General features: G+C 37.2%; 1 protein-coding gene and 1 long non-coding RNA gene across 3 annotated transcripts; both read left to right on the top strand.

Annotated features, from left to right (window-relative positions):
- Positions 1-372: 372 nt before the first annotated feature.
- LOC139195870 (uncharacterized) lies at positions 373-7,307 on the top strand. Its single transcript, XM_070821618.1, has 2 exons — positions 373-531; positions 6,412-7,307. Exons 1-2 carry the CDS (start codon positions 420-422, stop codon positions 7,041-7,043), a joined length of 744 nt encoding a protein of 247 aa, XP_070677719.1. The 5' UTR covers positions 373-419; the 3' UTR covers positions 7,044-7,307.
- On the top strand, positions 1,751-3,577 carry LOC139195869 (uncharacterized). 2 transcript variants are annotated; one of them, XR_011580939.1, is made up of 4 exons: positions 1,751-1,909; positions 2,086-2,264; positions 2,396-2,459; positions 2,556-3,577. It is a non-coding gene; the product is annotated as an uncharacterized lncRNA (long non-coding RNA). The 2 variants fall into 2 exon arrangements; XR_011580938.1 differs by having other exon boundaries at positions 2,396-3,577.
- Positions 7,308-25,369: the final 18,062 nt, after the last annotated feature.

Here is a 25,369-nt window from a genome sequence, read left to right as displayed (position 1 = left end):
TTTAATATATATATATATATATATAACTATTATAGTTAATATTTTGGGGGTATAATTATTACAGTATATATAATTATTATAATTATTATAGTTAATTTAATATATATATATATAATTATTATAGTTTTTAAGGGTATAAAATTGTTAAATTAATGTATATAATTATTATAATATTTTTTTAAGGTTATAAAATTATAAAACTAATATTCTGTTTATTATGTATCGTGTTACCCACGTGTATACCTGAATCAACCTGTTATCTTAACAGGTGCTTATCGGGTTACCCGATAACGATCCGTTTCGTTATCGTGTCGATCCGAACACCTGTTAATTTCATATCGTATCGTGTCAGGAATTCCAGCCTACCTAAACCCCAAAAATATACACTCGTGCAATCTCTCCCTCTCTCTCTCTCAGTCATGGAGCGCCGTTTCCGACAAGCCCAACGGCCGGAGCTCCTATTTGGGGTCCCGACTCGTTTCCCTTCGTATGTCTTCAGCATCAAACGAGCACAACAGCCGCAGTGCCGAGGTGAGATCCGGACTCATATTTCTTTGTGTGCTTGCTTTTGGTTTTTGTTTTAGGGTTTGTGAGTGAAGGGGAAGATTGATTATTTGTAATTTCCAATTCGCAATTTATAATTGTTGCATTAGATCTCCGTTTGCAATCTGCTTATGTAAATTCGTGTTTTCAAGCTTGACTGCGAGAATTACCCTTTAAACGATTTCATACCTGATTAAATTTTTTGGGTTGATATTGAAATTGCCATTTAATTATTGAAAGGTATTAAATAAATGTAAATGTGTACATATATGTATATGTATGAATTTCGAATTGCATCTTTTTAATTGTTGTATCAGATCTCCGCTTGCAATCTGCATATGTAAATTCACGTTTTCGAGTTTCAACGCGAGGGGTTACAACAACAACAACAAAGCCTTTTCCTACTAAGTAGGGTCGGCTATATGAATCCTAGAACGCCATTGCGCTCGGTTTTGTGTTATGTCCTCCGTTAGATCCAAGTACTCAAGTCTTTTCTTAGGGTATCTTCCAAAGTTTTCCTAGGTCTTCCTCTACCCCTTCGGCCCTGAACCTCTGTCCCGTAGTCACATTTTCAAACCGGAGCGTCAGTAGGCCTTCTTTGCACATGTCCAAACCACCGGAACCGATTTTCTCTCATATTTCCTTCAATTTTGGCTACTCCTACTTTACCTCGGATATCCTCATTCCCAATCTTATCCTTTCTCGTGTGCCCATACATCCCACGAAGCATCCTCATCTCCGCTACACCCAATTTGTGTACGTGTTAATACTTCACCGCCCAACATTCTGTGCCATACAACATCGCTGGCCTTATTACCGTCCTATAAAATTTTCTCTTGAGCTTCAGTGGCCTACGACGGTCACACAACACGCCGGATGCACTCTTACACTTCATCCATTCAGCTTGTATTCTATGGTTGAGATCTCCATCTAATTCTCCGTTCTTTTGCAAGATAGATCCTAGGTAGCGAAAACGGTCACTTTTTGTGATCTTCGCTAGATTGCTCCGGTCATTAGTGTGGATAAGTATATAAATGGATAGAAATAGGAAAGCAAACACAAGATGTACGTGGTTCACCCAGATTGGCTACGTCCACGGAATAGAGGAGTTCTCATTAATTATGAAGGGTTTACACAAGTACATAGGTTCAAGCTCTCATTTAGTGAGTACAAGTGAATGATTTAGTAAAAATGACATTAGGAAATATTGTGGGAGAATGATCTCGTAACCACGAAACTTCTAAGTACTGGAGTGTGGTATCGTCTTGACTTGCCTTATCTGTCTCATAGGTAGATGTGGCATCTTCTCTGGAAGTACTCTTCCTCCATCCATGGGTGGTATCTGTAACTGGTGGAGATGCACAAGGTAATGTATCAATTTCACTTGAAGCTTACTTGTAGTTTCAGGCTTGGTCAAGCGCGATACAAACCATGTAGTAGGAGTCCCCAAGTCGCTGAGTTAGGGGATCTGCTGAAAGAGGTGACAGACAAGGTAAGCAATCAGAGCTCCGGCTGATTGTTCACATTCTCCCTATCTTGCAGGCAGCATGAAGGATAAAGAGAAGAAAAATGAGAAGAGATGATATGGGATACTTTTGCTTTTGAAGAAGTAACTTTCCACAGGCTTATTCTTGAACTGGGCTGGAGGGTTTTCTGGTTTCCTCCAGAGTATAAGGCCGACTGAAGAATTTGAGGGTCAAAACAAGTCCATCAAATCTAGAGTACGTTCGACCCTGCTGATATGGGATACTTTTTCTTTTGACAGAGTAGTGGATGTATCGGCACGTGTGCTATTACGCTTGTCTCCACATGCTTCCTTGTATCCTTCTCACTTGCCCTATATGTTCCTCAGGCAGATGTGGTATCTTCCCTGGAAGCATAAGATGTTGAAGATGAGTACTCGAGAGCAATGCCAGGTAAGTAATCAGGTAAGGGGTTCCAGGCAGTCAGTTCCTGACTGGAAGCTTGATTCCAAGTGCTGATTGATTGCTCTCTTTCTCCTTGTCTTGCAGGTAAGAACAAGGCCAAAGGAAAAGACAGGGAAAAAGCATGATATGGGATACTCTTGCTTTTAACCCTGATGATATGAGATATTCTTGCTCTAGTATAGCTTGTTTACAGAGGTATTATCGGGGGGAAAGAAAGCTGAATATTTCGAAAGGCTTCGTTGGGAGTGCCCTCTCAGATAAGAGGAAGGGTTGATCATTTTTGCAGGTCTGCCTGTCCGTTGGGGATTGAGGTCGACATATATAGGAGTCTCCCTAACATCAAGTAATAATGTTATTCCTTTACCCTGCTTGGTCATAGCACGGTAGTGGGAGCTGCCAGCTTCACATGTTTTAACTCTGTCAGAGCACTTTGAAAAAGTGGTCTGTGGTATCTGGAAAGCTGATGTTGCGTGTGAAGATTACAGACAAGCTTTATCCAAGGAGATCCAGCTCTTGAAGTTGGGAAAGTGGTGCCTCTTCAGTTTTCGAACAAGCAATCCTGTCGGGGATCTGGCTTTCGAGATTCGGAGAACGATGCCTCTTCGATTTTTGAGAAAGCAATCCTGCTGGTCTACCTTACCACGAAGCACAGAGGTTGACACACAGGGACTTTCCAATTATCCAGCAGTGGTACTGTTCCTTTACCCTCTCTTCGATTTTTTAGAAAGTAATCATGTTGAGAGTCTGGCTCTCGAGATTCGGAGGGCGGTGCCTCTTCGATTTTGGGGCAAGCAATCTTGTTGGGAGTGTTTTCTCGAATGTGAGTAAATGTTGGGCATGTTTGCTAGTCTACCTTGCCACGAAGCACAGAGGTTGACACACAGGGACTTTCCAATTATCCAGCAGTGGTACTGTTCCTTTACCCTCTCTTCGATTTTTGAGAAAGTAATCATGTTGGGAGTCTGGCTCTCGAGATTCGGAGGGCGGTGCCTCTTCGATTTTGGAACAAGCAATCTTGTTGGGAGTGTTTTCTCGAATGTGAGTAAAGGTTGGGCATGTTTGCTAGTCTACCTTGCCACGAAGCACAAAGGTTGACACACCGGGACTTTCCAATTATCCAGCAGTGGTACTGTCCCCTTACCCTTGTGGATAATAATATGGTAACTAGACCTTCAAAATTTATGTGTCTAAACTTTGTTAGTGTTGTTTTTTTGCTATTCTTTTACCCTTCTTGGTCAGAGCGATGTAGTGGGAGCTGCAAGCTTCACGTGTCTCAACTTTGTCAGAGAACTTTGGCAAAGTTATCTGTGGTACCCATGAGCTACTGTTGCGTGTGGGAAGTGGGTGATTGAACAGTACGATTCATGTGCTTTCTACTTCGCCAGAAATCTTCGACAGAATGCCCATAATTTCTGCAAAGTTGAGTGTGCGTGTGACAAGTGCTGACAAGGCTGGAAAAGTAGGTGCCTCTTCGATTTCTGAGATCGGCCCTCGTGGTCTCTGAGCAGCCTAGCTTTTGAGAAAGCAAGCCTTTTCGATTTCTGAGATCGGCCTTCGTGGTCTTTGAGCAGCCCAGCTTTTGAGAAAGTAAACGCCTCTTCAATTTCTGAGATCGACCCTCGTGGTCTCTGAGCAGCCCAGCTTTTGAGAAAGCAAACGCCTCTTCGATTTCTGAGAAGGCGCCTCTTCGATTTCTGAAGCTTCGTCGAGTGCAGATTTTTATAGGGGCTGACATTAAGTTCCAAAGCACACTTGAATATCCACCAGTAGAAGCTCTATTCTTGCACTTCTAAGATCTTGATTTGTCCAACCTCTTCTCTCTTCAACACCTTTGAAAATGTCTGGCCCCTCCGACCGTCGTTTTGACTTGAACCTTGTTGAAGAGGCAACCCCGCCTTCTCCAGACAACATATGGCGCCCATCCTTCGTCTCCCCTACTGGTCCTCTTACCGTTGGGGATTCCGTGATGAAGAATGATATGATCGCTGCGGTAGTGGCCAGGAACCTTTTCACTCCCAAAGATAACAGACTACTTTCCAAACGGTCTGATGAGTTGGTTGTTAAGGATTCTCTGGCTCTCAGTGTTCAGTGTGCAGGTTCTGTGTCTAATATGGCCCAACGTCTATTTGCTCGAACCCGCCAAGTTGAATCATTGGCGGCTGAAGTGATGAGTCTCAAACAGGAGATTAGAGGGCTTAAGCATGAGAATAAACAGTTGCACCGGCTCGCACATGACTATGCTACAAACATGAAGAGGAAGCTTGACCAGATGAAGGAATCTGATGGTCAGGTTTTACTTGATCATCAGAGATTTGTGGGTTTGTTCCAAAGGCATTTATTGCCTTCGTCTTCTGGGGCTGTACCGCGTAATGAAGCTCCAAATGATCAACCTCTGATGCCTCCTCCTTCTAAGGTTCTGTCCAGTACTGAGGCTCCGAATGATCCCTCTCTGGTGCCTTCTCTTTCTGGGGCTCTACCGACTGCTGAGACTTCTCCTAAGCAACCTTTGTGAAGGCTCCCTCTTGTTTGTTTATTTTGACTCAAGTATATGTACATATTTGTAACTTATCGGGGATATCAATAAATAAGCTTTCCTTCATTTCAACGTATTGTGTTAAATACACCAAAACTTTCTTCGCTAAGTTCTTTGAATTTTCTTTTGTTGAAGCTTGTATGTTGAAGCTTTGTGAGTGGAGCATGTAGGTTGATGTAGTGTTCCCTTAATTTCCCGAGTGAGGAAAACTTCTCGGTTGGAGACTTGGAAAATCCAAGTTTCTGAGTGGGATTGGCTATATGAATCTTAGAACGCCATTGTGTTCTGTCCTGTGTCATGTCCTCCGTTAGATCCAAGTACTCTAAGTCATTTCTTAGGGTCTCTTCCAAAGTTTTCCTAGGTCTTCCTCTACCACTTCGGCCCTGAACCTCTGTCCCATAATCGCATCTTCTAATCGGAGCGTCAGTAGGCCTTCTTTGCACATGTCCAAACCACCGTAATCGATTTTCTCTCATCTTTCCTTCAATTTCGGCTACTCCTACTTTACCCCGGATATCCTCATTCCTAATCTTATCCTTTCTCGTGTGCCCACACATCCAACGAAGCATCCTCATCTCCGCTACACCCATTTTGTGTACATGTTGATGCTTCACCGCCCAACATTCTGTGCCATACAGCATCACCGGCCTTATTGCCATCCTATAAAATTTTCCCTTGAGCTTCAGTGGCATACGGCGGTCACACAACACGCCGGATGCACTATTCCACTTCATCCATCCAGCTTGTATTCTATGGTTGAGATCTCCATCTAATTCTCCGTTCTTTTGCAAGATAGATCCTAGGTAACGAAAACGGTCGCTCTTTGGTATTTCTTGATCTCCGATCCTCACCCCTAACTCGTTTTGGCCTCCATTTGCACTGAACTTGCACTCCATATATTCTGTCTTTGATCGGCTTAGGCGAAGACCTTTAGATTCCAACACTTCTCTCCAAAGGTTAAGCTTTGCATTTACCCCTTCCTGAGTCTATCAACACTATATCGTCTGCGAAAAGCATACACCAAGGAATATCATCTTGAATATGTCCTGTTAACTCATCCATTACCAACGCTGGATTCATTTTCATAAGGATTCGACGTAATCATAGAGTGCCGGCTGTCGACTACCTGACGAGGGGTTAATCAATTTTATACTTGATTAGTTTTTGTGTTGATATTTAAAGTTCCCATTTAATTTATATTGAAAGTACTAAAGATATATATGTTTTTTTGTATATCAGATTTGTATGATTTGAAAATAAATCAAGAAATATATTTAGGTTTAGTGGTACCTGGGTAAAATTCTCCGCAGTTAGAAGGGAATATATGTAGCAGGGCTTTGTATTTATTTGATTTGAATGAGATCGATACTACAAGTTAATTAGTCATATCAATCCGTTGACAAGCAGGTGAGAAGAAAGAAAAAGAGAATGTTGAATGCTTCCTCCGTCAACTCGAACTTGAAAAAAAGGAAAAGCTTGTTGAAGACTCCCTGAGTCTGACTCGACCCAATACTCCAGCTTCAAAGAAGAAGGAAGAAGAGAATGGTGAATGCTCCCTCCGTCAACTCGAACTTGAAAAAAAGGAAAAGCTTGTTGAAGACTCCCTGAGTCTGACTCGACCCAATACTCCAGCTTCAAAGAAGAAGGAAGAAGAGAATGGTGAATGCTCCCTCCGTCAACTCGAACTCGAAAAAAAGGAAAAGTTTGTTGAAGACTCCCTGATTCTGACTGAACCGAATACTCCAGCTTCAAAGAAGAAGGAAGAAGAAAAGCTTTGCGAGAAGAGAAGGATCTTGAAGGAAGAGTGGGACAAATGGGTATCAGAGTGGAAGCAGTTGCACAAAGAAGAGAAATGGCAGAGGCAGTTGCTTAGAGACGGAGAAGCAAGTGATGAGGAAAGTGAGGAAAGTGAAGAAAAGGTGCTGTTGCGTCGTGTACAGGTGTGGGTTGGATTCACTCATGAGGAGCAAGGGCGGAAGATGGAGAGGATTAAAAAAGAAGACCCTCTGAGTCGATACCAACTTCAACCCTGTGCTTAACCGGTGTTGGCGGGGGATATGTTCTAGTCTTTGTTAGTGTGTCTTGAGTTTCATTTCAGCATTAGTGAACATGTTCAATGTTAATACAAGTCAGTCACGTCTGTTTTGGAGTAAGCCAGCTGGCCCCGTTGTTGTCATTGTGGTCGTTTTCTTGTGTCGTCTGTGTTTAATTCGGGTTTGGTTTGCTCTTTGGACTGCTTGTCTGGGAATGGCTATTAATTACTATAAGCTAGCAGCATCGCCTGCTGTTGTTGGGATTTCTTACTGCATGTGCGTACTGTACTGGTCTTGTTGGGATTTCCTACATCGAAAAGAGTAGGATCACATCACATATGGCAACGTTAGCACAACTACTACGGCACCAATTCGAAACGTGAAGAATCAAGAATTGTATGTATGTTGGGCGTAAAAAAATCATTAGCCATATGGGTAGTACAAGACCAAAAGATGTACAACCACAAAGGAACAAACTCGCACATCAAAATCATAAAGAATTGCTGTAATTTTTATTCAGTCTCACAAAGGGTCAAGGAGTGTAGTTATAAAAAATTATCAAAATTGGAGTTAAAATAACGGTTAAATCGTGATTTTTCGTTTATAACCGTCGAAAAGTTTTGTCTCGTTACTTGACCTCTGAATGTTTGTTTTTTGCAATTTTTGGCGTATGCGATCTCGAAGTATATACAAACATGTTTGACGGTTGGATCGTTGAAACTAGTTTCGTAGAATGCGTATCTCATCAAAACAATAGATTCACTAACACTTAAGAGTTTATTCATACTTTCATCAAGTATAACATAAGATTTTGTGGTATCCCCTAGTTTAAATATTTTAAATTGAAGATCGAATTCATTCATTGTATTCATATAGGGTTAAGGAGTGTAGCTGTAAAAAATCATCAAAATCGAAGTTAAAATAACAGTTAAATCGTGATTTTTCGTTTATAACCGTCAAAAAGTTTTGTCTCGTTACTTGATCTCTGAATGTTTGTTTTTTGTAATTTTTTGCTGATGCGATCTCGAAGCATATACAAACAAGTTTGACAGTTGGATCTTTGAAATTAATTTCGTATAATTCGTATCCCATGAAGTTCAATGGTGTGTGTGTGTATATATATATATTTATTTATTTATTAAGTAGATTTAAATCTATTTATTTTGTATGTATAATTATTATAGTTTAATATATATATATATATATATATATAACTATTATAGTTAATATTTTGGGGGTATAATTATTATAGTATATATAATTATTATAATTATTATAGTTACTTTAATATATATATATATATATAATTATTATAGTATTTTTTTAGGGTTATAAAATTATAAAATTAATATTCTGCTTATCGTGTATCGTGTTACCCACGTGTATACCCGAACCAACCCGTTATCTTAATAGGTGCTTATCGGGTTACCCGATAACGACCCGTTTCGTTATCGTGTCGACCCGAACACTTGCTAATTTCGTGTTGTGTCGTGTCGGGTTATCGGGTCGTGTCAGGAATTGCTAGGCCTAGTGAAAACGTACCCAAAACAAAGAAACGACGATGACGAATGCGTGTCCAAGATGGGCAAAAACGCCATTTAACTGTACCAAGCAGGCGAAAGAAAGGAAAATTGAGAAGCCAGCAAGTGCATTTCCACCATTACACTGCTCATGAACAGTGTTTTTCTATCGGGTTTTAGTATATAGATAATTTTTTAGCTATAGGGAAAGCCCCTTTCTCAAGCTTCATGGTATTTACAAGAAAATATGTCTGCGCGTTGTTGCGGGAATTGAATATATTAGTCAAGACAGACATGAATAATTTCCACGCAAACTAACTTAAAAGAAAGCGTAGTACCTAAGAACCAATGAAGTAAAACTTTGCTTGCTATATACGGATATGCATGCTATAAGAAAGCATTCATTTGTCGATTGTATTGTGCCATCAGTATTATACTCATAGTTTCAAGTGCTAAGCCTACTATATGGGGAAAAATACGGAAAAGGGAAAGCAGAAAAGTAGAAGACATAATATTTGAGTATCTGGCAGGAATAGCAAGTTTCTGAAAAAAACTGCTACACCGTCTCACAAATTCAATCGTTAAACATTACACTGTGACCTAAGATAAATAAAAAGTATATAGTTCGTTCACAAATCAAAACAAAGTGCTATTAAGGGAAAATGTTTAAGATGATGAAAATAAAAAACTGGACTTGGCAACCATATTTTCTATCGGTAACCAAACGAATAATTTAGAATGATACAAACCCAATTCTAGCTCATCTAGTTGCTCTCATCCTCAGCTCTGTATTTCAAAGGCTGAGTAGCCATGTTTTCAGAAGTTGCCAAATAATCACCATATGAAGATTGAGAATAACCCACATTGTTCACATTGCACAAATTTTATAGAAACGGGGACAAATTAACATATTTAAAGTAAGCATTAAGATGTAAAAATATTCAAAGGCTAAGTAGCTGATTGGATTCATTTCATTTTTCGAATCCAATGAAAATACAAAACGAAAAGGAATTAAAGAAAAGTTACATTTTAAGTATTTCAAATTAGTGATTAATCAACCAGTCAGTCAGTCTCAATGATCTATCAATACCATGGACATCATACAAAAATTCAAGTAAACCCTATAAACTATCAATTCTTCAACTCCATCACTCTTCCACCATTGTTTCTAATTTACCTCTCCTTGGAGCTTTTTTATTACTAATTTATATACAACAAATTGAACTGTCCATTTCAAATCAAATATACATGGGCAAAAAAGCAAAATCTAAACTCTCTCCACATAAATTAATCAATAATCAAACAAAGAAAAATTCTTGGAGACCAGAACAAATCCAATTGGATTTTCATGCGAGTGATTGTAATTGCCAAACAAAACACATATATTTAAGTACCCAAAATTTAAGCTTTACATCTTAATCTATTCTTGTAACAAAAACAATTTCTCAACTGTTGAGTATTTTCTGTGGCTTTCAATCAATAGTTGTACTTACATAGAAAAAAAGTAAAATGGTCGAACACAAATGAAAGGAAGACGGATCAAATTATTAAGAAATCTACGTTAGAGTTTGTTGATGCACAAAATCAGTAGGGACTTTGGTACAACAGAAAGTGTTAAGTTTTGACCTTCGCTAGATTGCTCCGGTCACTAGTGTGGATAAGTATGTAAATAGATAGGGACAGGGAAGCAAACATAAGATGTACGTGGTTTACCCAGATTGGCTACGTCCACGGAGTAGAGGAGTTTTATTAATTGTGAAGGGTTTACACAAGTACATAGGTTCAAGCTCTTTTTTAGTGAGTACTAGTGAATAATTTAGTACAAATGACATTAGGAAATATTGTGAGATAATGATCTCTATTTATAGAAGAGAGTTTCTAGTTTCATTTTGACATTGACACGTGTTGTGTTGTGATTGGCTTCTGATGTTGACACGTGTCGCGCTATGATTGGTTTCTGATGTCGACACGTGTCGCGCTGTGATTGGCCTCCTGGTTGGAAGGAAACTCTTTTGGGTCCTTGACAGTATAACATTGACCGATACTCAGTAGTTTCGGGATTGGTCAAGTATGGTACAAACAGAGTTGTTAAAATTCACTTTCATGTGTACGATTCTACTTACTAAATATAAGAGGGAGTTTTAATAGTTAACCGGAGATTGTTCTTTCTTATAATTGATTCAAGACTTTCAACCTTCAACACATTTATTCTTACATTTTACCAATCGTCAGACATTGCTAATTGCCAAGATAGCAAGATAATGAATTCCATGAACGAAAAAAAAAATGACATGCAACTTCAACTTACCATGCCAAAGAAGCTTCATAAGAGTAGCAGCTTCCTCCTTACCGCATGTATCAAAAGCATTGCAACTGTAGATCTTGGAAATTATTAAAAAAACATCCAGTCAATAGACAATATAATAGTTATGGGCAGGTGAGTATAAACCAAGAATCTAAGATATACTTGATTTGTGATTCCATTATAATTTCACACACAAAAAAAAGATCAAATTTTGATTGAAACATCGAACAAAACAATCTCATCTGTTACAGATTGGACCAACCAAATAAAGAATCTATTGATATGGTTTTCAACCTAACTATAAAGGAGTTTTATAACAGTGCAATCAATAGCATTTGAACCCAACTAAAAAGAAACTGATTGTATGCTATAAATTCCATGGGTAATTTGATTTTGCAGATTAAAAAGAGTCGAAGAATATTGAAAATTACTAAACCCCATCAGAACATCGCATCAGCAAAGAATCAAATCCAAATGTAAACTGTAGAAGAGTGATAATTGCATAAAGAATATGATAATAGGAAGCATAAATGGGATATTCAGGATCTCAAGTAAATTCGCAACAACACAAAACCCAACCATCAACAATTTGTTCATGACATCTTAAAACACCAAATTTCGTCCCGAAAACAGGATATTTAATATAGGAAGCTTAAAACCTTGCCTCCCAAAACTACTAACATCTGAGAGAGCGTTGCAATTCTTATCTTTAAAAGCATGAATGGTGAACTTAATAAAAGAATAAGAATCTACAATGAAATAAATAAAAACACAATTTCTATAAACATTATTTGCACAAAAATTAACTGTAGTGAGAAACTCACCATCCCACGTCTCACGATGATGTATGATGATAAAACCAATTGGTGGGTGCACTGAAATATATTCACAAGCCCATTAAACACACGAACATCATATAGTGAATTGCACATAAAGTACAACATTATCATGTATACCTCGAGGCGGCATTGGATACGATCACTATAAAGTCTTCATCTCTGACACCAAGAGCACTCAGCATCTCAGAATTCCTCATCTCCCTACCATTATATAGCAGCTGCTGCCCCTGAAGCAGCACCTGTGTCTGCTCATACGCACTGAAAAACATATCACGCATTTGTTATACATTTCTCTATTAACTAATCAACTAATTGAATTTAAAATCAGCTTCCAAACCAAAAAAGTTCTGAACTTTTAATTCTGCAATTACATTCAGTTCTTCATCTCTTACTCTAAATCCAAATTACAGAAATATCTAAACATTACTTCAATTTAATATTGTTTTCCCCCAAAACAGCACAATCCCACAAAAAAAAAAGTTAAAAAAAAAAAAAAACAAAAGATCATGAATTAAATTAAACTTCTCACCTCCACCTCTAGCAGAACTTTCACATTCTCAACCTATCACAAAAAAATCAAATCAATTTAAAAAAAAGATCTTCAACTTCCAAATTAATTGAAAGAACAATAAAATCAATGGAAAACTAACGAAAAGTCCAAAAAAACTTCTCTTCTAATGAAAAGCCATTTTTAAAGGTATAGTGAATAGTACCAGGGAAAGGTATAAATGTGGTTTTTCGTTAAAAGTGAACAGTACCAGGAGTGTTTTGTTAAAACTCCCTAAAATCAATTAAGGGTTTCTGCTGAAGTGAAAAGTAAGGGTCTTACAGTCTTGTGAGGATCGACGTTTAAGGAGAGGATCTGTTCGTCTCCGGTCATCACTGTGAACTTCATCTTCTTCAATATGTCATAAAAAAAACAACAATAAATCATGAATTAAATTAAACTTCTCACCTTGGCCTCAGCAGAGCTTTCACATTCTCAACCTGTCACAAAAAAAAAAAAAAAAATCAAATTCAAGTAAAAATAAAAAAGTGAACTTGAGTATAGCAACCCTAGTCCCCATCTTACAGTATGTAAGGAAGTTGTAATCCAATCATGTTAAATTCACCCTTTTAAACGCCACAATTTATCTAATAAAAAGAGAAATTGAAAGGAAAAAAAACCTAAAACAGAAAGTAGTGATCGAACGCTCCCTCTACTGTCATTTTTTGCCTAAACTCTGTGAATTAATCGGAAACAAAAGAAAACTCAGAACTTGATAATTGAGTGATTAAGAAAACATGGACTTGGTTAACTTGATATATGAAAGCTGAATTCATTGACAGATGCTTCACATACATCACGCATCCACTGTCTATTTCCAGAAAAAGGATACATTATCTGGATAACAACACCTAGTAATGAATTGATACTAAAAAATCCCACAAAACAAAACCATCCACAAATACATATTTCACTATAAAGCACGAAAAGAGAAGGATTAAGGCTCAAAGATACCAGTTGGGTGAAGTGCAGCGAATTCGAATGATGGCGCTAGGTAAAAGGACCTTGTTTTGGAAAGGAAGGATGCTGAGGCTAGTGGGAGGCTCCACCGATTCCACCATATTTGCAGAAAGTTTTATAAGATTTATAATCATAATTTTAAAATCCCTCATTATAATACTATTATAAACGACTACAATAAAAAAATTCAAACATTTTGATTGAATAAATGGATAAAAACTATGTAACAATAAGAAATAATAAATGGTAAAAGAATGTATCCATAGTGTTAGAAAAATTGGTACATTTTACAAAACAAATTGGTATATTTCAAATATAACAAAGTGGAACATTAATAAAGAGAATGGGTACATTAGAAATAAATTAGGGTACAAATAAAATATTAAAAAATTATGAGTACAAATGAAATTTTAAAAAATATGGGCGCAAAAAGAAATTAATACATTGGTACAAATTAAAACCAAAAATAAAATACTACACATTAAAAACAAGGTTGCAAATTAAAAGTGGGTACAAACTAAAAATATAAATATATGATACAAAGTTTAGCCATAAAACATAAATATACCATATGTAATTTTTCTATCATTGATTAATTATACAATGTCAAGTGATGGTAAATGTGACGACCCGTCCCGAATTATAATATATTTTATCCTCGAAAGCTTTGAAGTGATGATTATGCCCTCGTTATGAGTTTATTTCCTTTTTTGACCTCGTTTTGGGCTTAGCTTTATGGCCCAATCAAGGGCCTTATTATTTCCCTTCCTACCTATGCCTTTTCCCCCACTCCAGAAACTTCCCTTTCTCCCTCACACTCTCCCGCACCTCTCTCTCTCGGTGCTCTCGTCCCCGACACAACACACACACACACATACATCTTTGCACCCACTACCACTATCAACACTTCTCCTCTTCTCCCTCACAACTCATATACACCTTTCCTTACCCCTTAAATATGGTGTAGTTCCCGTGTGATATATCCGGTGAGATCTCAAACTTTTCAACTAAGGTAAGCACCTTAGACCATTATAAAATTGTGTTAGGTTAGTTAAGGGTGGCTTGAGACAGTTTGGAATGGTGTGTGTTAAGCAAAAATTGTACATAATATGTAAACAAATAATTCACTCGACACAATTTCACCCTCGTTCATTCTTTGAAGAGGGTTTTATTAATTTGAGTTCGACCCATTCTAGGTTACGCGCCTATTAATTACAGCTCTTCTTTTAGGAAAGGAATACCCTTTGATTTTAATATGAATAAATCGTAACTTGAGGATTTTGGTGTTTATTTGACTTTGTGACTGTATCTAAGTAGAGCCCTAGATTGCTTACGTACCCTCGTTAAGGGATCAAGTCACTCGTAGTTCCTTATGTGTTTGTTGGGGTTTGATGTCTTGTGCAGTTTTAGCTCATGCAAACGAGGACTTTAAGCCATTGGAGAAGTTGATGCCTTGTGCAGTTTTAGCTCGTGTGAGCGAGGACTTTGAGTCATTGGAGCATTTAATGCATTGTGCAGTTTTAGCTTGTGCGGGCGAGAACTCTGAGCCTTTGGAGCATTTTTGTCACTTGATATTGAACACGGCTTCATGCCATTTAGGATTTGATACAGCTTCGTACCATTTGAGTTTTGTTGCGGCTTCATGCCATTTGTGTCTTGTAAATTTAATGGAAATATTTGTGATGAACCCACTATTACTTTGGTATTTGACTTTATCTTGGTGCCGTGCATCTCAGACTTCTTGAATAAATTTAACTTTGATGGATGCCATATTCATAAAGCTCACATGAGAAATATGGAAGAGCTACACTTTTTCCCTCTGGGTTCCACGTGGATAGCATTCCCATTTAATTTGAGGGAATTGTACATAGCAAGCTTCTTATTTCTTTCCCTCGTACACCTAAATTTTCCAAGTCCAGACAGGACGTCACATGGCGTCAAAGTCCTGCACAAAAAAGGCTTTTGATGGAATTCTTTAAGAAGCAGCTTCCCCCTTTTTTTTTTATAATTTTCTTTTGAATTTTCAAACCCATTTGACATGGGACTTTGAACCCATTTGACCCAAGACCCAAGTTTTCTGACAATAAACTTAACTTTCTCTTCTTTTTTTTTTTAATATTTATTATTTGATTTTAAGGCTTCCAAGTTCCAATGGGACTTCTAATTTCAACAACCTCACTTTTTCTTCATGTGAGCAGACTCCCACGTGAGGGCTAAAGTTTATTCATCCCCTACCCTTGCGAGATGGCTTCAAAGGAATCCTCTTTTTCCTTGGCTCTAACACACGGTGTTCTTCTACCATAAGCAAGCAACTATTCCGATATACTTGGGCTTCCGTCGATTCCGTATATTTCGAACCTCTATTTGGATTGGGTAACCGTTGATTTCCAAGTGAGAATGGGTAAGGTTTGTTGGAGCTTAGATCCTTTTCAAATTTCTTCAATTTACCATTATTTCCCCCCTAAATCGGAAAGGCTTCTTCTTGTGCAGGTCATAATCTCCATTTTTTTGCTGCATTGTTCTCTTGCTCTTACTACCCGGCTTGTGATTCTTTTGTGGAGCAGAAATTCAAAGCAAAAAAGGAGGAGAAAAATAATCAGCAGGTCGCCCCATTTTTGTTTTTTTTTTATGTTCTGGGTTTGATTTGGAGTGTGTTGAAACTCTGAACTGCAACTGATTGGTTTAATTGTTTCGTGCAGGAGTTTTTGGCAACGATATCTCTTTGATTAGTTGTTGGACAAACTATTTTGTAGTACTTTGAAAACAAGTGTTGATTCATGGCTCCAAAGGTGAGAATTGCGCCCTTGAAATTTGTAGTAATGCACTCTTCATGTCTACCATACTTGATTGGGTTTTTGGTGCATTAATGTGTAATTATCACCTTCCGGCATCTCTGTTTCCATATAGAGATTTATTTGACTTGCCTTGACCAAGTCTTTAGGTGTTTAATGTAAAGGTTGCCGTGTGAGTGAATTTCTCAATTGATTTGGAAATTTTGACAGTGAGTTTTTTCTCTTCTGTAAATTTGGGACAGCAAGTGTTTGATGTAAAGGTTTGAACCGTTTTCTTTTATCCAATCTTCACATGGCAGATTTGAACATTGGGAAATTTTCCTTTCTTTCCTTGTCTTGTAGCATTTTTTGAATGCTTTTTGGTCAAAAGTTTGACACAATATTTTGATCAAAATGATAGCCACATGAAAGACGTCTCCTTCCTTCTTTGTCTTTATCAAAGCTGTATTGAGGACTTTTCTTTTATCAAAAATTTTGGCTTCTTTTCCTTTGTTCATTTATCAAAATATGCACTTTTCCTTTGTCCCTGTGTCTGCTTTCTTATTTTTTTTTTGACCGATGACCTCATGAATGGCTTCTTAACATATGCACTTTTCCCTTGATCCTTTGTCTCTTTTATCCAACATGATGGCCACGTGAATGGCTTTCATGTTATCTGAAAAACTTTTCTTCTTCCTTCTCTTCTTGCGTGACCTTTCAGGTATAGAACACCAGCAACATGCCATCCTCTTGGATCATGTTGTTCTATTTTTGCCAACAAGCTTCTACACCGTTAGTGAAGAATAGGTTACGGTCAATATTTGGGGTTGAACAAAACTTGCTCTTTCTTTGTTGAATCCATTGCTTGCTGCGACATTGATGACTCCCTTCTTTCTTGGCGTGGACGGCGAGTACGGATCTCTTAAATTTGATTGGAACTTCACGGGGTGGTTTAGACCACCTCGAAGAAATTCATGGGATTTTTGAATTTATTTCTGCTACTGTCAGTGGGGAGTCAGGTTGTTCAAAGTCTCCACCTCCATCTGTTTGGTGAAGCGGAATGCCAAGCAAAAAGACAATTGCCTGGTAGTCTTGGCTGCAATTTTTTTTGTGTTGCTCTTCTTTTGTCCTTTTCTATCTCTTATATATATATATGTGTGTGTGTGTGTGTGTGTGTGTTTGAGGAGTTCTTGTTCTAATAAACCATCTATATTCCATTCATAGAGTTTATCAGAAAAGACAAAGAATTGATTTTGGATGTTTCTTTCTTCAAATTGAAGATCAATTGTTTCATCTGAACAAATCAAATCCCATAGAAAAGATGGTCATAACTACATTCACATTGGCCTAGTTCAAATAGCTGTAAAACCATTAACACATAAAGGACTTAATACCACGTAGAGGACTTAATACCTTTATTTTGTTATGTCTCTTAGATGCTAGATTCACTAATTTTAGTGATAGTATCCTTGGAATGATTGAGTCAAGTCTTTACAAAGGACCTATCCATTTTGATTGTTTTACAGACCTTACCATAAGCCTTTTAGACCCCTGCATGCTAAAAGCACTCACTCTAAATATCAAAACTTCAGGATACCAAGTCCTTGAAGGAACACATCCCTTGTCATTAATTTATCGAATTTATTACAAAGTCACTGACACAAATATGAATTTCCAGGCTTTAACCAAAAGTCCCAGAGATCATACATTTTTAATTCAAACCAACCAAGAAAATGCAAACATTAAAGTTCCAAGAACCATTAGGTGGTCAGATATCAGTCTAAGAACCATTAGGTGGTCAGATATCAGTCTAAGAACCATTAGGTGGTCAGATATCAGTCTACCTTCATATTAATGTTTGATTAATGAAAGCAAGCCAGTAGCCATCCAGAACAATCTAGTTAATTTAGACAACATAGAACAATATTTTGATGAGACTGTCAAAATTAATTTTGATCGTCCAGCCAGAAGATCTTGTGAGTCTGTCCACTCACATAAATCATTTGCTCCTAGCAGGAATTCTTTTTCTGGATCCATACCAACCGATAGGATGGGTCAAGATCAAGAGTTAATCAATTCATTAGCCAATAGGAAATTAAAAGTGGTAAACATTAGTTCATCTGTCACACAACAAGAATTAATCAATGATTTAATTAATATGAAATTAAAATCAGTAGAAACAACCTCCCAGGTTACACATCCGGTTTACCAACCTCAAACCCAAGATCAAGGAGAGCAAACTTCTCCTACAAAATCTGATTTTAACATAGGTCAGATTCATCATCAACTTTTAGTTTTAAACAAACCCTTTAAATGGAATAAAAAACGGCTCAATGTTGATATTGAAGCTGAAGAAAACATTCCATGAAGGAATATTTTCCAAAATAAACACACTTAAGAAGAAAAATTAGAAATTTATAAAAAATGGAAAATTTTTATGGAAACATACAGATTTGAAGTATTTTCTTTGACTATGTTGAAAAGTACTATGAGTTTGAAAAGAAATTAGAGGCAATAACCAAAGAAAATTGGCTTAAAGAAGACAAAACTATTGTCTCTTCTAGTCATCCACCACAAGAAACTATTCTTATCACAATTGCTAATAAGCAGATTCCAGCTACTTCTTTTAAACTTCCCAATGAAGATGCAGGAGTAAAACCAATCATTGAACAAAATAATTTCACTAACCAAAGTCGCTATACAATTGGAAAACAATTAGATAAAATTGAAACTAAAATTGATAAACTCTCTCAACCAAAATCCATAATCAGGGAAAACCCCCTGGTTAATTTCCCAGAATCCTCTTCAAAGGCAGTAGCCTTGAAAACAATCTCAACCTCTACAAATATCTTCATCATCCTCTGAGTCCGAAAGTGATTTAGATTCTATCCGAAAAGTTGAACAAGCTTTCCAAAATCTGGGACTCAAAAGAGTTATAAATAAACAAGTTAATCCAACATCTCTTACCAAAAATTAGTATCCCAGGCCAACACCTCTTGATCTTCAATTTGAAGAAAGAAACATCCATAATCAATTCTCTGTCTCTTCTGAAAAACTCTATGAATGGAATATAGATGGTTTATCAGAACAAGAACTCATCAACAAACTTCAACACATCTCTATGGTTGCTAATAGTTATATTACCAATCATAATCTCAGCCAACCACATGTTGTTGACCTCTTGGTCACTGGATTTACAGGAATGCTCCATTCCTGGTGGGATAAACATCTCACTGAATAGTCCAGAAATGAAATAAAAACGTTGTTAAAAGAGATGAAGAGGGAATACCCATCTTCGATGAACAAATAGGACAAGACGTCCCTGATGTAGTTAACACATTACTTTTCACTATCATAGAACATTTCATAGGAACACCTAGTAATGTCACATCTAGGATCCATGATCAACTTAGCAATCTGAGATGTCCAACTCTAAGCGACTTTAGATGGTACAAAGATGTGTTCATGTTTAAAGTCATGCTCAGAGAAAACAGTAATCAATCATTTTGGAAAGAAAAATTTATAAATGGATTACCAAACCTTTTTGCACATAAAATCATAAAAGTTTTAGTAAATGAATATGGTATTATACCATGCCATACCCTTACTTATGAAAATATAATAAATTTATCCAAAAGGAAGGCTTGAAAATGTGTATAGATATGAAAATTTCAAAACAAGTTAATAAAGATAAATCTATCGCTAAATATGAATTAGGAACGTTCTGTGAACAATATGGATTACCTCATATTGCTCCTTCTAATAAAAAGAAAAGATCAGATACCTACAATAGGTATCCAACCAAATATTCCAGTAAGAGACATCTCAAATATAATAAATATAAAAACAAGAATTTTGAAAGAAATGAATTTTATGAAAAACCTAAACATTCCAAATGGAAAAAGAATTCTTCTAAGAAATTTCAAACTAAAGACCAAAGCCAGAAAGGTAAATGCTACAAATGTGGCAGATTTGGTCATTATGCCAACAAATGTCGTGTTAAGAAAACTATCAATCAATTGAAGATCTTTGAGGAAGAGAAACTTCAGTTAATCCAAGTCTTAGAACTTAGGGACACAGACCATAGTCAATCAAAAGATGATTTGGAATTATCCTCTTCTGGTGACAATTTATCGAGCAATAGCTCATCCCCAGATATCAAGGTTGGATGTACCGATGCTTGTTGTAACAAAATCTCAATTCTTAATAAACAAGAAGAACAAGAAGATCTTCTAATTGAATTAATAAGTAAGGTCGATGACCTGGAACTTAAATCTTTTTATCTTAAGAAACTAAAGAAGTTAGTTTCTTCAGATGAATATGGCACTAGTCAAACCCAATCAACTCCAAAAATCTCTCTTAGCACAACCTTAGAAAGGTTTAATAAGTCTAAGAAAGAAATCACAGTCAAAGACCTCCACAGGGAAGTCAATGAAATCAAAGAAGAAATTAGGATTCTAAAGTCCGCAAATATAGAAGTTCGAACACAACTCAATAGAGTTTCAACACATTTGTTAATCAACACTCACGAAGAAGAGCTTAATAGTTCTTCCTCCAGTTCTAATTCAGGCTCCCAGCCTGAAGAAAAATCTACAGAAAACTTAGTTTTAAGTCTTTTAGACAAGATAAGAATCCAGAAATGGTATTCTAAAATTAAGATAATAATCGAAGATTTTCAAATAGAAACAATTGCTTTGATTGATTCCGGTGCAGACTTGAATTGTATTTAAGAAGGATTAATACCTACTAAGTATTTTCATAAGTCAACAGAAATACTTAGTGCTGCAAAACAGTCTCCAATGCAATTAAATTATGAAATACCTAAAGCATATGTTTGTCAAAACAATATTTGTTTTAATAAAAAATATTTCAGATCCAGTCATTCTAGCTCTCCCCATTTTGGCTCTTATATAACCTTTTAAGGTTCATCATAATAGGATTACCACCAGAGTATTAGGACAAAATGTCACGTTTGAGTTCTGCCTGGAAAAAAATCTCAAAAAACTAAGACATTTACAGAAAAATAATATTTCAAAAACTATTAGTATCATTACTAATAAGTCTCAACACATTAATTTCTTAAAAGAAGAAATTAATCATAAACGAATTGAAGAACAGCTAACAAATAAATCTTTGTTAGAAACTATTAATAATTTTCAAAAGAAACTTATTAATGATATATGTTCTGATATTCCCAACGCCTTTTGGCATTGCAAACAACACATTATTAAACTTCCTTACATAAAGGAGTTTAATGAATCCAAAATTCCCACTAAGGCTAGACCAATTCAAATGAGTCAAGAAGTTATGGAATTATGCAAAACAGAGATCCAAGAACTTCTTAATAAAGGAATTATTAGAAAAAGTAAATCAACATGGTCATGCCATGCATTTTATGTTCAGAAGAATGCAGAATTAGAAAGAGGAACTCCCAGATTAGTTATTAACTACAAACCTTTGAATGAAGTTTTGGAATGGATTCGGTATCCAATCCCCAACAAAAGATATTTGATAAAGAGACTTTCTCAAGCAGTTATTTTTTTAAAAATTGATATGAAATCATGCTTTTGGCAAATTCAAATTCATGAAAATGATAAATACAAAACAGCTTTTGTAACTCCTTTTGGACATTATGAATGGAATGTAATGCCTTTCGGCCTTAAGAATACACCAAATGAATTTCAAAATATTATGAATGAGATTTTTAATCAATATAGCCATTTTTCAATTGTTTATATTAATTATGTGCTTATTTATTCGAAGTTGATAGACGAACACTGGAAACATTTACATTTGTTTGCTAGAATCATTAAGTCCAATGGATTAGTTGTTTCTGCTTCCAAGATCAAACTGTTTCAGACTAATGTTAGGTTTTTAGGATACAATATCCATCAATCTACCATCCAACCTATAGATAGAGTCATTCAATTTGCTGATAAATTTCTAGATCAAATTACTGACAAAACCCAGTTGCAAAGATTCCTTGGATCATTAAACTATGTTTCGAAATTTTATTGTCACATCCCCGCCCGGGTCCACACATCCCGAGCCCGTTCCACCACCGTAGCACGATATTATCTGCTTTGGGCTTACCATTCCTTCACGGTTTTGTTTTTGGGAACCACGAGCAACTTCCCAATGGATCACCCATCCTGGGAATGTTCTAGCCTCCTTCTCGTTTAACTTCGGAGTTCCTACGGAACCCGAAGCCAGTGAGTTCCCAAAAGGCCTCGTGCTAGGTAGGGATGGGAATATACATTTAAGGATCACTCCCCTGGATGATGTGGCTGGTCCATCACATCCCGGGCTCGTTCCACCACCGTAGCACGATATTATCCACTTTGGGCTTACCATTCCCTCACGGTTTTATTTTTGGGAACTCACGAGCAACTTCCCAGTGGGTCACCCATCCTGAGAGTATTCTGGCCTCTTTCTCGCTTAACTTCGGAGTTCCTACGAAACCTGAAGCCAGTGAGCTCCCAAAAGGCCTTATGCTAGGTAGGGATGGGAATATACATTTAAGGATCACTCCCCTGGACGATGTAGGATGTTACAATCCACCCCTCTTGGGGGCCCGACGTCCTCGTCGACAAACTTCCGGCCAAGGATTAGCTCTGATACCATTTGTCACATCCCGACCCGGGTCCACCACATCCCGGGCCCGTTCTACCACCGTAGCACGATATTGTCCGTTTTGGGCTTACCATTCCCTCACGATTTTGTTTTTAGGAACTCACGAGCAACTTCCCAGTGGGTCACCCATCCTGGGAGTGCTTTGGCCTCCTTCTCGCTTAACTTCAGAGTTCCTACGAAACCCGAAGCCAGTGAGCTCCTAAAAGGCCTCGTGCTAGGTAGAGGTGAGAATATACATTTAAGGATCACTCTCTTGGGCGATGTGGGATGTTACATTTATCTTCATCTTCGTCAGCAGTGTAAACCATTGTTTGATCGTCTTAAAGATAATTCTCCAACATGGTCTACCATTCATACTTTTATAGTCAAACAAATCAAAACTCATGTTAAGACATTGCCCTGTCTTGGCATTCCAACTCCCAACTCTTTTAAGATAGTTGAAATTGATGTGTGTGTGTGTGTGTGTGTGTGTATTACCCCACTTTTGTCTACAACATAGCATCAAACAAGAGAAAAATAATTTTACCAGGACTTTGTTTCATACCTGGTGATGACTGTTCTTCTTTGGATACTGACTTGAAAGCACGAATGGTTGCACCCCTTGTTCTTTTTTTTGGTAGCACTTCGTTGCTCTTGATATTTTCTCTCAAAGTTTCTTTTATTTTCTGCAAAGTATCCCTCCTCTTTTTCTGTGTCTTTCCTTCTTACTGCAACTGATGCCTATGTATAGACATCTTATGAGGGTTCTAGAGCTCTTACGTGAGGGAGATAGAGGCCATTTTTTTTTTCCACTTTCTCTTAAACCCCTTTACTGACTCCACATTTCTTATTGTTGCAAAAAATGGGGGAGTACCTGTTTTTGCACGTTTCTTCCCCCCTTTTGTAGGCAGAAATGCATATTTTATTTTTATTTATTTATTTATGGATGTTGATTTGTATGTGAAGCCCCATCCTCATCTTCTTGGGCTGGATTACATTTTTGTTTTGCCTTGTAGTTTGACCCAATTTGTATGGACTCTATATTTTTTTTGTATGTTATATTTTTTTATTGTTCAATAGTGTGGATGCAGAATCTTTGAGGGAAAATAAAGTTCTTAAATTTTCCGGCGAGTGACCGTGGGTTTAGGGGTTTTTCCAGCCAATCTCGATGGCAACGCCATTCCATATTGGTAAGGCTCGAATCCTTACTCCTTGATCTTCATTTTAGCTTTTGAATTAAGGTATTTGGTTGAGTTTTGACCCCAAATCGGAACCCGGAAAGTTTTCCGGCGAGAACACCCAAAATTCGGTGTTCTTCTTCATGTATTTCCGGAGGGCCAAATTGTTTGGGCTAATTTGGTTAGCCCAAAAGGGAACCCATTGTTTTAGTTAAAAATTAAAAAAAAAATTAGAGCCCAGTTTATATGGCCCAATTTCGTGGGCTGTGACCAGCCCAAACCCAAGTCCATTTAGAAAAAAGTTATGTTGGGCCAGCCCAACCCGTAAGCCCTTTTCAAATTGGACCTAAACCATTTAATTGGTTTAGGCCTTATGTTTAAATTAAAGCAAGTCCTTTTAGTTTTAGTTTGGGCTTCACACTTAAACTAGATTAAGTTCAAAAATTATTTTAAAAATTATGGGGATGCTCGTGGTGTTGAGTAGGCCACGATAGTATATTCAATTACCTTAATTGAGCAACGTATGAGAGGTACTTCCATGGTTTGGTTATGTGCTTAAAATTAATGTTAAATTAGTTGTTTCGCATATAGGTAAGACATTTCCAAAGGACGAGCGTAGCCAAGCGAAACTCAGGGGTTACGACCCTGCTACATACCAGTGAGTGGGGTTTTGGTTTTCTATATATATATATATATATATATATATATATATATATATATGCTTCACATTTTCCCAGAAATGGTTTTAAATGGTTTGTAGGTTTTAAATACCGTGCCGTATGCATTAGTATAGTTGTGCATATTACTGCTAGACGTTGTGGATGCTCAAGTAAGATTCAGGTGAGTATATATTGATGATAGTGATGGTAGTGTGTATGATTATATTGAGTTGCATTTAGTGATCAATGTCCTGCACCTCGGTGTTAATGTTCCACCCGAGGCCAGGGCCTAGCCTTCACATGATCGTTCACCTCTCGCACCACATGCTCACCTTAGATCCAAGGCAGGTGCCAACCTGTCGTACAGACCATATTAGGTGGTTTCGACTCATAGGTAACTTGCGATACTTCACACAACCTTCACGTGATCGTAGCACTTGAGTGTATTTATTTACACCTAGCCTTTCGTACAGACCACATTAGGTGGTTCCAACTCGTGTGCAAGATTTGACTGATAAGCTATAGACTCAGTTGTACATGTCACGTTAGGTGACTCCGGCTGATATGTTGTTTTATATTAGTTCATTCCACCTGGCTTACTTATTCATTGTGGAGATGATTGACATGACATACTTTTGATTTTCGCTACTCTCGAGCATGGTTCTTATATATGTATGTATTATTAATTTCTGAGAAATTATACGGGTTTTACGATGAGGGGTTATTACTTTTGAAAAGAGAAATGGTTTTGAAAAGTTTTGTTTTTGCCTACTCACACTTTCTATTTTGCGCTCCTCCAGGTTCTAGATAGAAGTTTGTGTTGGTGGCTCACGAGGACTCTATGGCGGTTCTGACAGACATCCATCAATGTAGGGTTTCTTTCATCTTTTGTATAATTAGTACTTAGTCTTCTGGTCTGCATTCTGATACCTATACTCTGG

This window comes from Malus domestica, chromosome 05 (genome assembly GCF_042453785.1).
Source record: "Malus domestica chromosome 05, GDT2T_hap1".
In the NCBI taxonomy this organism is placed as follows: domain Eukaryota; kingdom Viridiplantae; phylum Streptophyta; class Magnoliopsida; order Rosales; family Rosaceae; genus Malus; species Malus domestica.
This window is presented reverse-complemented; position numbering and strand designations above follow the sequence as displayed.

Bases quoted from the DNA above. Each gene is read 5' to 3' on its own strand.
- LOC139195870 (XM_070821618.1), top strand. From the start codon at position 420: ATGGAGCGCCGTTTCCGACAAGCCCAACGGCCGGAGCTCCTATTTGGG. The intron at 532-6,411 runs GTGAGATCCGGA...GTTGACAAGCAG, and splicing joins ACAACAGCCGCAGTGCCGAG to GTGAGAAGAAAGAAAAAGAG.